Source organism: Orbicella franksi, chromosome 13 (genome assembly GCF_964199315.1).
Source record: "Orbicella franksi chromosome 13, jaOrbFran1.1, whole genome shotgun sequence".
Taxonomy (NCBI): domain Eukaryota; kingdom Metazoa; phylum Cnidaria; class Anthozoa; order Scleractinia; family Merulinidae; genus Orbicella; species Orbicella franksi.
This window is the reverse complement of record NC_138157.1, coordinates 9,804,312-9,818,924: the sequence shown is the minus strand read 5'-3', so window position 1 is coordinate 9,818,924 and position 14,613 is coordinate 9,804,312. Positions and strand designations below refer to the sequence as shown.

The 14,613-nt window shown below is 36.5% G+C and overlaps 2 protein-coding genes across 3 annotated transcripts; one reads left to right on the top strand and one right to left on the bottom strand.

Annotated features, from left to right (window-relative positions):
• Positions 1-533: 533 nt before the first annotated feature.
• LOC145464870 (small ribosomal subunit protein uS17-like) lies at positions 534-3,478 on the bottom strand. The gene is made up of 2 exons (XM_081448673.1): positions 3,370-3,478; positions 534-1,655 (listed from the first exon to the last, which is right to left on the bottom strand). Exons 1-2 carry the CDS (start codon positions 3,463-3,465, stop codon positions 1,461-1,463), a joined length of 291 nt encoding a protein of 96 aa, XP_081304799.1. The 5' UTR covers positions 3,466-3,478; the 3' UTR covers positions 534-1,460.
• Positions 3,479-3,535: 57 nt separating this feature from the next.
• LOC145464850 (copine-3-like) lies at positions 3,536-14,597 on the top strand. Of its 2 annotated transcripts, none has more exons than XM_081448649.1 (16): positions 3,536-3,881; positions 4,259-4,441; positions 5,346-5,417; positions 5,496-5,570; positions 6,245-6,328; positions 7,126-7,215; positions 7,347-7,445; positions 8,047-8,133; positions 8,558-8,617; positions 9,094-9,227; positions 9,559-9,613; positions 10,311-10,362; positions 11,553-11,686; positions 12,262-12,425; positions 12,963-13,035; positions 13,682-14,597. In XM_081448649.1, exons 1-16 carry the CDS (start codon positions 3,714-3,716, stop codon positions 13,787-13,789), a joined length of 1,638 nt encoding a protein of 545 aa, XP_081304775.1. In that variant the 5' UTR covers positions 3,536-3,713; the 3' UTR covers positions 13,790-14,597. The 2 variants fall into 2 exon arrangements, with proteins under 2 accessions (XP_081304775.1, XP_081304776.1); XM_081448650.1 differs by having other exon boundaries at positions 3,537-3,881; positions 12,966-13,035.
• The last annotated feature ends 16 nt before the right edge of the window (positions 14,598-14,613 follow it).

The following is a 14,613-nucleotide window of genomic DNA, read 5'->3' as shown; positions in this document are numbered from 1 at the left end:
AAAGACGATGCTAGAAACAACTTGCGAGAGCGATGTAAACAAGCAGCTCTTTGTTCCTGATCGATTTTCACAACTTATTTCACAATTTGTTACAAAGTTGTTTGATCCAATGTAACAGATGGTCGTCTAGCAGTAAAACGAAGAAGTCTAATTTTCTGATGATTTCCCAGGGCATGAAGCTTGTCTCTACAGCGAGGTCCAAAACGCCAGGTAAAACGATCAAAACCAGTTCCTGAGGAAAGTCAATTGTATAACGGGAACCTTTCAACGATGCACACTATGGTTTCCCGTGTTCTCCAGGCTGTGTGATCGTGCCACTCCTTTCCGCCAAAACGAAGGTCAAAACCCAAGGACAGTTGAATGGCAATACGAAGGTCACTAGAAGTGAATATGGACGTATAGACGTATTAAAGCGAAGACTTAGCCCTTACATTATATAGAAGAAACAGAACTCTCCGAATCAATGTCGAACTTGCTAACTTTGCAAACAAACAAAAAAAAATGGCGGGAAAATACTGCGCGCCCGCGTCAACGTTTTGCAGTTTTGACAGGGGTGGGGGTGAGGAATAATCTACATTTCAAGTGAAATTTCTAGTTCAATTTAAATTTACCTTTATCTGAACACTGCAGACAACCTGCAAAAAGTCAGCCCAGCAAAAAGTATCGTATCCCTTTGTCGTTTTATTTGTTACTTAATGTATTTTATTTGTCACACAAAAGTAAATTTACGGAAAAGGACTGCGTGAAGATTCCAAAGAGCGTGAACGAGAATAGACTAGTAACAATCTGAGCTGCGGTGTTCGGAACGACTTTATATCGACCTCCATAACTAGCTGTTCAGACAACGAAACTGTACTCTCAAGTGGCATCGTAACTCATGGTATGTTTGTTTTACCGTTGATTGCGTTAAACTTGAAACCTGAATTTCTAACCATTCCTGGCAACTGCTTTCAGTCTTCTGCACAATACCAAGACTACCACACATTCCCAAACTGTAATGTTCCAAAACGAAATTTAGACAACATCTTCAGAGACCTTAAACAACCCACTTTTCAAAACAGAGACACTTTTCATGGAATTTCAAATTGTTTGTTCCCATTTTTGTTACATATACTGAGTAGAAGCACATTTAGAACTATAATAATACCAGAAAGGTTTTTTAAACATGTTTTATTTTTGCAACTCATTTATTGTGGTAGAATTTGGATTTGGCTTTGCATTTCACATGTTGTAATGGTTCCATTCATATATGTCATATATATGTTTAAGTACAGTTTATATGTACAAGTACTTTTTCCTCTTGACTCCTTAATGGAATTCTCACAAGCACATCATGTCATGTGCTGAGTACGGGTTTTGTTATGGAAATGGTCCCTGGTTCTTTCTTCCAAATTGCAGCATCCAAAACCACATGTAATTTCTTTTTTTACAGCTTAGCCAGAAAACTTTCATCACAAATATCATTCTCTGTTATCCTGTACAAGAACCTGTCCAGTTTCTAGGTCAACAACTCTTGGAACTTTATCAACAATCTCCAACACTGTGAAGTATTTGCGATTGGACAACCTTTGACATTCCTTTATCACAACAAGATCTCCTCTTGCACATTCATTATTTTCATCATGGGCAAAATACACTTTTCTTTCATTGAAGAACTGAAATCAAAGCAGAAACAAAGAGGATAGTTACAAAACATTAAGTAATACTAACAATTGAAATGTACATTGAGTATGTGGTCTGCGTGTGCTATGGGGATAATGTAGCAAGTTTGTTAGTAATTTAGACCAGGTTTTATATCCAGCTGAAGTTATTGCACTTATTTATCTTCCATTATCTTGCAAGCAATTTTAAAAGAAGCTGGAAGGAGGAATGGTGGCGTAATGGTTATTGTACCAGTCTCGAAATCAAATGGTACAGGTTCTGCCCCTAGCCAGGGTCTTGGATGAGACACTTTCTTCTCACAGTACCTCTCTCTGCCCAGGAGCATAAATGGGTACCAGCATATTGTTGAGTCAGCAAGACAAAATGTTGGGGAGAAGCCTTGCGATGGACAAGCATCTCATCTAGGGGGAGTGGTAATACTCCTAGTCGCTTCATGCTACAGAAACCATCAAAGGCCAAGAGCCAGTTGGGCTTAACAGGCTTTACTACGTATTTAAGCCAACAAAGGTTTGCGGTCATTCTTGGCCAAAGTGGTCCACGTTCCAGTTTATGTAGCATGAAAACAACTATTACTACTACCTGCCCTGGGTGTGGGGAGAGTAGCAGTGCCAAGCTCACCCCAATATCACCCCAGTAGGTTTTCAGGATACCCACTCATAAATGCTTGAATTAGCATCCCCTTAGAATAAGCAATCCTCCTTCTGGGTAAAGTTTAAAATTAGCATCCCTCCTCATGGGAGCACTTCTCTCCCTCCCCTTTTTTGAGACAATAATTAATACAAAATGTTGTGTTTAATCACTTGTGTGACACTTTAAAGATTCATTGTTATTTCTAGTCACTACTTTACAATACAAGAAACCAGCTTCTTTTCTTCTAAGATCATTACATCTTACAATTTTGTGAGCTACTGTGGAAGTAAATGTTATGTATTGTAACGGAACATTTTAATGATAGTCCCCAGTGTACTTGCAAAGTTGAATTCAAATCAACTTTGCACGCATGCTGGTGATGAAGCCTGGAGAGGGGGGCACTCCCTTATATGGACTATCTAGGTATGTGCGGCCACAAAGGGTATGGTTTTTCGGCTGTCTTGGTCATAACTAGGGTATCGATTTGGGCCATTTTGGTTATCAATTGGGTATGGTTTTAGCACTCTAGTCTTGAATTAGGTATTTTTCTTAGAAGAAGCTACTTTTTCATCATTATTAATAAGACCGTCAACAAAAGCCCTTCGTAACTTATGTTTGGGACAACTGTGTTAGCAGCAATGGTCATAAATAGGCTAGCAAATTTCTGGTCAGGTCATAAATAGGGTAGTAAAAAATGCAGACTTTGGTCATGAATACGGTAAGGGTTCTGGGAAGTGGGCCGCACACCCCCACCCAACTTTTCGGGAAGTACCCTCCTAGGTGATGAAGACTGAGGTCAACCAATAACCTCTGATGTCGCTAGCCACTTCCCAGTTGGTATCTGATGTTCATTTTATTGCCGCAGGAAAGCTGGCAGAGATGAAAACCACGCATAGACTTTAAAATACAAAGAACCTCAAACATAGGAACTTGTATGAAGAGGTTAAAAAGTAGCAAGATGAGCTAAAAACGTTGGTCAGGCTGGATTCGATTCCAGTTGGAAAAGTACTTTTAAAACAACTTAATTAAGTCTTCTAGATGAAAATAAAAAAGCCAAAAATAAATTTAACGTCTTACCGTTTTCAATTTTGTATATAGGGCCATTCTGGTGACCAAAACCTTGACTGTCTTATCCATTTTGGTTCCAATTACTGTTCCAACGTACTGCGCCATGTTGGATTTGCAAACAGCACTGCATTTAAAACTATCTCAAGTGTCTGAATCCGGTCCCAAGCCTCCGCCGAAATTTGTCAGAGAGCCGTTAAAGCGTTCGAAGGTGTTCTTTTTGTTTGGAGAGGAAAATTCATTTTGATTCCAATTGGTCAAGGGATCAAAAGTCAGACAACCTGTCGGATAGCTGCGCAATTATGTGCTGAGGAGTTCACGTCTTGAAAGAGAGGAAAAACGAAGTTTATTTCGCTATGCAGGCTTCGTACGGACCACCTCCTCCAACTGTGCCGTCCACGTCTCAATGTGTTACTCGCGTTCAGTTGAACATTTCTTGCAGGAATCTGCTCGATAAAGATGTGATGTCCAAGTCTGACCCAATGGCTGTTGTCATGATATTGAAAAACAGCAGCTGGTTCGAGGTAAGCTTATTAAAATGGTGTAGGGTAGCTTCCGCCCTATGAACATCAGCTTTTATGAAGAATGCTTTCTCTTGATGCAGCTCAAAAGTCGACTTAATCTTAGCTTTAAAATTTGTTTATTGCTTTTTTGTAGGATGCACTCGTTAAAGTAATTTTAATTTCAATAAATATTGCCACCTTTTGTTTGTAAATTAAAATTCCCGCGGATTTTGACTCCATCTTCAATGGGCAAATATAAATAAGCTTTATAAGCTCACGGTAGTCCTGGTACTTTATCAAAGGAACCTTTTGCAGTTTACACGTTCAACGTTCTTAAAGATATCATATTTTATTGAAAAATTTTGCAATCGTGTTAATTCATTTATTGTTCTGTACAGGTTGGAAGAACAGAAAAGTTGGATAACACATTAAATCCTCAATTTTCAAAAGCTGTAATCATAGATTACTTTTTCGAGGAGCTGCAAAAGTTGAAGTTTTTCATTTATGATATTGACAATCCAAATACTACAAGTCTTAAGTCTGCAGATTTCTTGGGAGAAATGGAATGCACTTTGGGTCAGGTTAGCTCATAAATCAATAAAATTATTTTGATATTATAGATACTGGGTATGTTGTAGGTACGTTTGTTTTTTAGGTCAGGATTAGTTCAAGCTAGATTTATTTGTTCCAGCCAAAGCGAAATTTTGCTAAGCCGGTTTACTTTTTGTTTCCACCTTTTTTTTATTTCTTGGTGGGGAGCGGGGGGGGGGGGGGGGGGGGGGTTGCAAGCTGTTAAATGATTACATGTATAACATGCACACCACCCACCCCGCCTAACCCAAATCCCTACCATAACCCTAACCCCCCAGATCATTTTTTTTTATTATTACTTTCTACTTGTCTAGATAGAAACACCTGGTCTCTGACTCTGTAGTCCACCTGGCCTTCATCTTCACTAGGCCACGCATGCAATTATTTCAAATTGTCTCAAATTTTTTGGTATAATAAATATTATTATTGGTCCCAGAGACTCCTTTCCCCTTTGACACAAATGAACCTAAGTTGAAATTATGGCCTAATGAACAAATGACCTACAACAGGTACATGTACTAGAAATATAACAAAAAAGTCAAAACTCAGATTCACAGAACTTTTTTTCATTTAAAAGTTTGGAAAATCCTTGAGAATCTTTGATGATTTTCTTGGCAATCTTGTATTTCATCATATAAAATAATTCATAATTAAAAAAGGGGAACAAATATACAGAAATGTTTCCTGAGGTCTCGCAATGATATTTCTGAAGGATCCTAAGTGAGTTTACTTTATATCCTATGAGGAATTTTTTCTCGAGTGCTGGTGAAGTTCTCATCATATCCTGAGGATCTCAAAGCAACCCACTGAAATACAAGTTCTCTCTAATGATTTTTGTTCACAGTTTTGTGAAAGATCTTACTCAAATAGTTGATCCTGTCAAATTGTTTTCAGCTTGTGTCATCTGGAACCTACACAAAACCACTTGTTCTAAAAGGCACTCCAAATCAGGCTGGTACCATAACGGTGAGTGACATGGTCTATTTTAAAATCCTATCCTAATAAGGGTGTAATTAATGACCTTATTAATTTTATTATTGCCAGGTGGTGGCAGAAGAAGTTTCAGGTGGAAGTGATGAAGTGCTTTTACAGTTTAGAGCAGAGAAACTTGACAAGAAGGTTAGCTGTAGGGTTGCTACATTTAAATTATGAGGCACAGAAGCTTATAGAGGTTAAAGCATTCTGTAAAGGTCTGGTACTTTAAGTGCTCAGCCACTTGCGTTATTATCACTACATGTATTTTTTATTGCACTTTTTCAAGATATAACTATGGACATTGTTGATGAATCATATGCAGCTGGTGATGGATAGATGAGACATGTTACTCACATAACTATGAACATTTTAGGGGTTCTGAACATCATTATTTTCCAGTCTCAAATGAGATGTGTTAAGATTTTTTACTTTGCCTCTGATATTAAAGATCAAGGAAGCCATGCACAACCTTTGGAAATAGCAGTACTTACAAACTGAATATGCAGTTCACATTGTTTTTGTTCTTACTGTTTAGTTGCCAATAGTAATTTATTTATTAATTAAATACTTTCCATCACATTTTATAAGTTCAGTGACTATCTCTATGTTAATGGTAATTCTGACACAGTAGTTTTCCATTAGAATGATTTACCAGCTTTGGGTTCAAACAAGTAGTGCTCAATATATGTGAGATAAATTCTTGGCTTCTAGTTTCATTTTTTTAATACTTCTGCCGGTTTCTCTAAGTATTTTATTTTTTGAATCAAATATACGGTCCAGTTCAAGAGCACCTGTCCCATGGATTTGTTTTTATACAGGATTTTCTTGGAAAGAGTGATCCTTATTTGGAACTTGCAAGATCAAAAGAAGATGGAACATTTGTTGTTGTGCACAGAACAGAGGTCTGTTTAGAAACACTGTAAATTTGCATATAAGTAAAGATCCTTACAAAAAGGAACAAGACCAAATATTGAACAATTATTATAAGTGGGTAGCGTTGCACTTGAAATGTGAACGTTTTTCAGTAATTTATGTAAAACTGTGTATAATTTGATCATAAATTATAATGTATAAAGCTATTTGAATGAAACACTGTTCTTGATAGATATTCAAGTCCTAAATTTCAATGCCATTTCTATTTTACGTGTTAACATAAGGGCTGGTCTCTTGGACTCAGATTACAGCATTTTGATCAATACAAGTTTTTGAAGAATGCTCAGAGAGATGCTTAACATGTTTACTTACAAGTCGTAATATTGCAAAAAAAAAAATTACTGGCGAGCACAGTAAATGACATTTAGCTCATGTTGATTGCATTCTGGAATATTCACGACAGATGATCTTGTCAAAATCGCACAAATTATGTCACTCAATCACACAAACTGTCAATGCTCACATAACATAATAGTAATTAATAATTTATATTGCACAGGTTGTATGAATATATGTGATCACCTGCGCAATACAAAAGTGAGCTATAAAATAATATCTGCGTATTAAAAACTAAAAACTTAAAGTACAATAATGTAAAATGAGCTAAAACTGCATTAAAATTAGATAAATAAAGATAAAATAACAGTGTAAACAGTGCAATGTGAAAATCATTAAAGTGATGTGAAATTCTGTATATTATTACTGTAAGTGGCTGCTCTGCTGGCACAGCATTTAAATAATTGAATATTATTTTATTGATTAACAGGTTATTCAGAACAATTTAAATCCCAAATGGAAACCATTTCAAATACCAGTTCAACAACTTTGCAATGGAGACTATGACAGGACCATCAGAGTATGTCTGTAATTTTTCATTTCCTTAATTAGCAAGTTATTTAGTCAGGGTGAATTTTATCACCAAATTGTCTTTTATTAATTTACAACTATAACAATGATCAATTAACATATAAAATTATTGTCCTTCAGATTGCATGTTTTGACTGGGATTCAGATGGAACACACGACTTCATTGGTGCATTTACCACAAATCTCCGTGAGATGTGTTCAATTCAACAGCCCAGGGAGGTATAGGCATTAATTTTGTGAATCACCTTTTTCAAATAATTTTTCTCAGTAGGCCATTTTCCAGTTGCCTTATGCTTTTCCAGAAAATTCTATATCCTACCCACAGAAGGTTTTAATTATTGATTTAACCCCCCGCATATCAGGGAATTTCAGCTACAAAATCATTATTTTTTCTTTAAAATTTCTTGTTTTCAAGACTGAGCCCCTTCCTCCTGGAATTTCCAGTGACCTTCCATGGGAAGGGATGGTTTCTTTAAAACTGGGATGTACCTTTTACCTCTGCATTAAAATGAGTCTTTGTGCAAAACCATTCAGTACACATGAAAAATTGTGTTTCTCCAGCACATTAAATTAAGTCCTGCATAAGGAATTGTTTTGAAACAGAGGCAACAGCCGACTTGGAAATGACCTATTATGCAAGTTTAATAAAAGAGTATCCGGCCTTTAATTTGCCTTTTTTTGCACATATCAGTTTTATTTTTTTATCAGTGAAAACTATAACATTTATAATCACAATATCCAGCCCCCATCTTAATTTTCACACAAATTATCCTGTGAAGTGATGATCGGAAATGGTTATTTCTCTCCATGTCATTTCTAGACTCAGTGGCCATGTATAAATGAGAAGAAGCAAAAGAAAAAACGTGGGTACAAGAACTCTGGATCAGTCTTCCTTTCAAAGTGTGAGGTGAGTATGTATAAAAAAAAAAGATTGTATAAATGCAGACTTACTGTACAATGGAGTGGCTTTCAATTGAGAGTTGAAAACCCAAAGCCAAGTGAAAGTAATGACTTTGGCCAAACACAAAGAACACAGTCATGTAACTACACAGTCAAGTGAACAATTGAACCAAAACTTGAAATATATACTTGTAGCCAGCACAGAGCAGGGAAAAGTGTATAAGCAAGTAGTCATGATTGGTTTTGGTTTTACCTCTGATTGGATGACAAAGTGAGACATTTTTGTTAGGTCAATCACTAATCAACACTTATTTGTGAGAAGTGTTCTAGTCGGTAAACTATCAAAAATTGTTTTTCCAGCATAACCCCCTTGAACCTGTTAGATCTGCCAAGTGTACATGCACTTACTTTGAGCTTTCATTACTTTGTAGGTTGTTAAAGTGTCCTCATTTTTAGACTTTATCCAGGGTGGCTGTCAACTGAACTTTACGGTAAATTTAGGGATTATTAGAATGTCACTTATTTATAATTAAATATAGAATTTGGAGATAATCTGACTGATAGTTTCTTGATTCCTCTTTGGATATGGTAATCAACACGTACAGTGGAATCTGGATTTTTTTTTAACCCCTATTCTTGTGGGAAAAGAAAATGATTTGAAACATTGGGAGGATAACCTGCAAGCAGGCTGTCGTGTTTGGTCCAGGGGCACGGGTGGCAAAACCATCAGTTACACACATGTGAGTGGCAAAGCTGCAAGACGATACAATTTTAATGCAATTTTTTTTTCAGTTAATAAAATTGTGTGCAATTTCCAGTTTATAACTATAATATTTTTGGCAAGCTTGTTTTTCATGTTAAGAAACTGATGAAATCTCCAAAATTAATAATATCATTTATTACCTCTCCTTCATCTGTCAATATTATTTGAAATTAAGTGGTTACTCATTCTTAAACTGGTCAACAGGTAGGAATAGATTTTACAGCCTCCAATGGTGATCCGAGCAAATCAACCTCCCTTCACTACATCAACCCCTACGCCCCAAATGAATACATGCAGGCACTAACAGCTGTTGGAGAAATCATTCAGGATTATGACAGGTATTTATTACTGTCAGTGATTGAAAATGGCTTTGAGTAATACTTTCAAAATGTTTGGAAATGTTAAGATTTAAACATATTTGATGGATTCAATAAATTCAACTAACTTGCAAGGCTATCATGTTTTAAGGGAGTAAAGATGGTTATTTTGTAACTTTTGAATGGCTTTTTGTTTTGAACAACTAAACTTTACAAGAATGGCTAGATACAAAATCTAACTAAAAATTGCATTCTTTATAAATTACGAAGATTTTTAAATGTTAATAATAACAAGAAAATGATATGATTTCACTGAAACATTTACTGATTAAAACATTGATTGCTTTTGCAGTGACAAGTTGTTTCCTTCTTTTGGTTTTGGTGCAAGAATTCCACCCACATATCAGGTAAATTACCATGTCAATTACCAGGGCTGTCATTTTTTTTTGAGACAACTGTAGCCTTGATCTTCACGCTCGTAACAAACTTGTTACCTTGTAGGTGAATTGTATCAACTATAGTCCAGTTCACCTGTAACATCAAGGGCTCATCAAATATACTCAGCTGCAGCAGGTGTTATGGCCCTTAATGACTTAATAATAATTATAATATCTATCATCTGAAAAATGCCTTGTCTGGTGAAAAGTGCTTTCCCTGGTCAGCAAACTCAGGCCATCAATGCACCCTCCAACTCCGTCTGCAATGCCAGCAGGAGGCTGTGATACAGGGATTGTATTGTTGAACCACTCCAGACACTGCTCTCCACAAGATCGGTCTTGACCAACTAAGGTGCTTCCATCATCTCACGAGATAGATGGATCCCTACTACTATACCTTAGAGCAGTTTTCAATTGAGTGTCATAAAACGAAAACCAATCACAAAGGACGCAGGCAATCCAGTGAATCAGTCAGAACTCAAAGTAATTATATCTAGCTGACAGAAAGCATGGGAAAACGTGTACGAACTAATCATGATAACTGCTCTATATAGGGCGTACACTGATTTCGTTATTTATTTGTGATCTCATCAGTGTTATAATGAAAAGAAATAATCGATGATTTTAATGTCTGTCTGATGTGAACTTAAGTCATGTTCAATTTTAGGTGTCTCATCAATTTCCACTAAACTTCAATCCCAGTAATCCATACTGTGCAGGTATGACTACGTATTCTCAATAAGCATTTTGGCATTTCCTGTTCATAATAGGCGTTTGTCACATGGCCGCAGGCAAAGAGCTAGCAAGTCATATAAAGACAAGATTCTATCTGTTTTTGTTTTGTTTATTTTTTGTTGTTTTGAATAGACCATATTCATATTCTCAGTATTAGCCTAGGAATTCTAGCTTGCAAATGAGGCTAATGCAGGGAGTCTTTTCAAATGAAAATGATATTTTAAATCTCTATTTTATGAGATTCCCCCACATGAGCCTCCATTACTAGTTCCAGTCCAATACCGAGAAGACAAATATGGCCTATTGGTGTTTGGATGGTCTTTGAATAATTAATATTTGAATTAATTATTCATGAAACATCAGTCGCATGAGTAGCCTTTTGTACATTATACTAGCATTTTTTCAAGCATTTTAGTGAGGCAAAAGCATTAAGTGTTATTCGAGCATTTTAGTGGCATTTCCCAGAAAATTAATATTTTTTCCGCAGAAAATAGAAATACAAATTATACTTTTTTTTTCACAAGAAAATGAAGACTTTTAACTTAGCCTCTTCCCTTAAGTATCACTCTCTGAAAGGGGACAAAAGATTAACAGAACAACAGATCATTTAGAGAATTATCTGCTGGTGTATTAAAACTATTACATACGTTGTTGTTAACCTGTTATACTAGGTATACGTTTTTGTTAAGCACTCTGAACTGTTGACTGTGTTGAAATATTAAAATTATTAAAATTTAAAAAACCCTATGTATGAGCATTAACCAAGGATTTTAGTGACTTATTTAGGGGAGACCGAGCACATTAGGGGAAAAAATGGAGCATTTAGGTGGAGCATTTTAGTGGGGAAATAAAAGCATAATGTACAAAAGCCTACGCATGAGTAACTTTTCAAGTACAGTCAGTATTTTTATAAAAGCATGTGTACTAACAGCAGTATTGTCAAGGATATTGTTATCAGAAAGGAAACAACGTTTTTCATTTTACAAAACAGGTTTCAACATTCCTATGTCATCTTCAATTGCAAATGTTTGACGGTTGTACATCTGAATTTTCACTGTATACAAGATTATGTTGTAGAATTACACCATCGATATCGTTATGTTTTGATACATGTCAAACATGTTTCTCATTGATTTTTCATAACCTGTTGACTTGTATGTTTTTTATCTGTTAGGTCTTCCTGGCTTAGTCCAAGCTTATCAAACTTGTATACAAAGTGTGCAGCTTTATGGTCCAACTAACATCTCGCCTATCATCAATCATGTTGCACACTTTGCAATGCAAGCAGCTCAAACCCCAGCTGTCACTGTAAGTTATAATAATTTATGCTCAAGTACATCTAAAGGGTTTTTTTTCCCACCCATGTCAAGCCTGTGAACAGGCCCTGGCTGGAAGGAAGGGCCAAGAACGATCTGGTCGTGGCTAGATGGGTCAAGAAGGAACTAGCTGTGACTGACTAGAGAGCCTGTTCACTAGCTACAGCCATGTCCAGTACATGTCAAAGAAGCCCTGCAGCCTATAAAGTAATTAAAACAGCACCCCTCACTCCCAACATGTGAATCAAGTTACCATCATGTTTTATGAACTGACTTGTCAACAGTACAAACTGACAAATTGTGTCTGCTGTGAGACAGGTGAAATATTTTAAGCCCTTGCAGTGAGATGTATTATAAACTGAGTGGTCACCATTTTTAAGCCCTTGCAGTGAGATGTACTATGAACTGACCGGTCAACAGTACAAACTAACAAATTGTATCCACTGTGAAACAGATGAAATATTTTGAGCCCTTTGCAGAGAGACGAAACATATAGCTCAAATTATTAATAAAAGGGTTGATATCCAATCTAAGGGAATTTACACATTTATAATTGCCTGTCATTAGCACTACTTCATACTGCTCCTTTTGACTGACGGCGTAATCACAGATATGGATCAGACCAAGCAGGCTGTTGTAGCAGCTTCAGCGCTTCCTATGTCAATCATTATTGTTGGTGTTGGAAGTGCTGACTTTCAAATGATGGAAGAGCTAGACAGTGATGACAGAGTGTAAGTAACCAGCATTTTCAATGGTAACATGTTGCAATCAGGCATTCGTTTTTTCTGATCACCCCCCAAAAAAGAATGCCTGATCACAGATTATTAATTTTCAATGTTTTGGAGAGTTTTTTTGCAGCATACATGCATAATTATGTATGTTGTGGTTTAATTTTTACCATTGCTTGATATTTAATGTTGATGGATATCATGTGGTTATAAAATGTCACTCTGTAAAGCATCTTTTCTTATAAGCAAATTATCACATTGATGTATGCTGTGATTACACCTAGCAAGTCCACTACATGTAGTTAAACATAACACAGTAATAAGTGAACAACAAAGTTCAAAATTAACTTAGTTTCAAACAATGATAGTTACCTCATAATGTGCAAAACAATGTGTCTATAGATCTTAATTAGACTGAAAAGGTGTGTTAAGATTTAAGAATTAAGCTTCTCATTAAAATACTCTGACTTTATATGCTAAACTGATCTTTGAAAAGGTTGAGAATTTTGCTACTTAATTTCTTCTTCTTCTTCTGGCTAGCAGGCTGATGTCACATGGCAAAGCTGCTCAGAGGGATATTGTTCAATTTGTCCCCTTTAGGAAGTTCAAAACTGTAAGGCTTTAATTTATTAAGTATATGTATATTACAAACAGAAAGTCAAGACACAATAATGAAATTAATCTATTATTTAGTCTTGTAATAAGGATATAGATTGTGATTGTAAACACAGAAATTTGGAAAACCAAATGTAGCCAAGACTAATTAATAAATTAGCATTATATACTAAATACAAGGAGGTGCAGTGGCCTTATGGTTAGTGCGCTCGACTCCAGACTGGGCGGTCTGAGTTTGAGCCCTGGCTGCAGACATTGTGTTGTGTTCTTGAGCAAGACACTTTACTCTTACAGTGCCTCTCTCCACCCAGGTGTATAAATGGGTATTGGCAAACTTAATGCTGCGGGGTAATCCTGCAATGAATTAGCATCCCATCCAGGGAGGAGTAGAAATACTCCTAGTCGCTTCATGCTACTGAAACCGGGATAAGCTCCAGCCTGATGGGCCACTTGGCTCGTATGCAGAGTATTTAGGTACTAAATGTTTTAGATTACTGGTCATAACAATACTGGTTTTTGTACTTTTGTTTAAACAAGTATATTTTTTTTATTAAGAGCATTTGCCTGAACAGGCTATTTGTAAACAATTCTATTTCAGTAGCTCATTTACATTTCACACTAATTTATACAACCTTCTATTTTAGGTTTCTCCTGCTGCATTAGCCAAAGAAGTATTAGCCGAGATACCCACACAATTGACAGGCTATTACAAGGCAAGAAGCATTTTACCGCAGCAGCGGCCAACACCCTGAGACAGTGTGTTTAATAATAACTATATTGGAACGATTAAAGGAAAACTGAGTGTCTAGTTTTAAGGTTATTTTAAGCCTCATAGGCATGTGGTCTTATTGGGCTGAATAGAGAAGGGAGGGGGAGGTTATTTAAAATCTAGTCCTTTTAAAAGAAATAGTGTGAATTTTGTGTCGTTTATTACTTATTAGACATCACATCTGGACAAAAACTAGCAGTAAAAGTTGAATATGGTGATGAATAATTTTAAAAGCATACTGTTAAATGCACCAGGTGTTGAAATGATTTTTTCAGTGCTGATATTTTAAGTTTGCTTCTTGACAGAGTTAGGACAAATAGTCAAACAAACATGAAGACTGTAACAGACACTGTCAGATCTGCATTGTATTTTTTATAATCCAGTTTAAGTTCAAAGCTTATCATACAGACATCAGACCGTAGTGTGCCTTTGTCACCCAGCTCAACTTTGATGCTGGAGACCTGGTGGGGGGTCCTCCAATCTGAAAAGGACGGGGATGCTTGTCTTACCTTTTAGGGGTTAAAAAAGCGGTTTTGGGACCTATTAGGGTGTTCATCCTCAAAAGGTCTACAGAGGGGTTTCTTTGTGGTACCTTTTAGGGTATTGAGCCAGAAAAAAATATGACAGATTATTACACGTTGTTTAGGAATCGGTACCTCTTAGGGGTGAAAAAAGTTAAAGCCACGCCTACATGACAGTATCTTGGTACCTCTTAGGGGTTCTTTCCAAAATTTCCTACAAACACCCCTGTCCTTTTATATGGGAGCACGCCCCAGGGGATGGGGGGGGGGGGGGGGCGGGAGTGCC

What these genes read in the sequence shown, in the direction of transcription:
- LOC145464850 (XM_081448649.1), top strand. Translation starts at nt 3,714, where the DNA reads ATGCAGGCTTCGTACGGACCACCTCCTCCAACTGTGCCGTCCACGTCT. An exon ending in TGGAATGCACTTTGGGTCAG is followed by an intron (nt 4,442 to 5,345) that starts GTTAGCTCATAA and finishes AATTGTTTTCAG; the next exon opens with CTTGTGTCATCTGGAACCTA. An exon ending in ACTATGACAGGACCATCAGA is followed by an intron (nt 7,216 to 7,346) that starts GTATGTCTGTAA and finishes ATTGTCCTTCAG; the next exon opens with ATTGCATGTTTTGACTGGGA.
- LOC145464870 (XM_081448673.1), bottom strand. Translation starts at nt 3,465, where the DNA reads ATGGCGCAGTACGTTGGAACAGTAATTGGAACCAAAATGGATAAGACA. An exon ending in TATATACAAAATTGAAAACG is followed by an intron (nt 1,656 to 3,369) that starts GTAAGACGTTAA and finishes CTTTGATTTCAG; the next exon opens with TTCTTCAATGAAAGAAAAGT.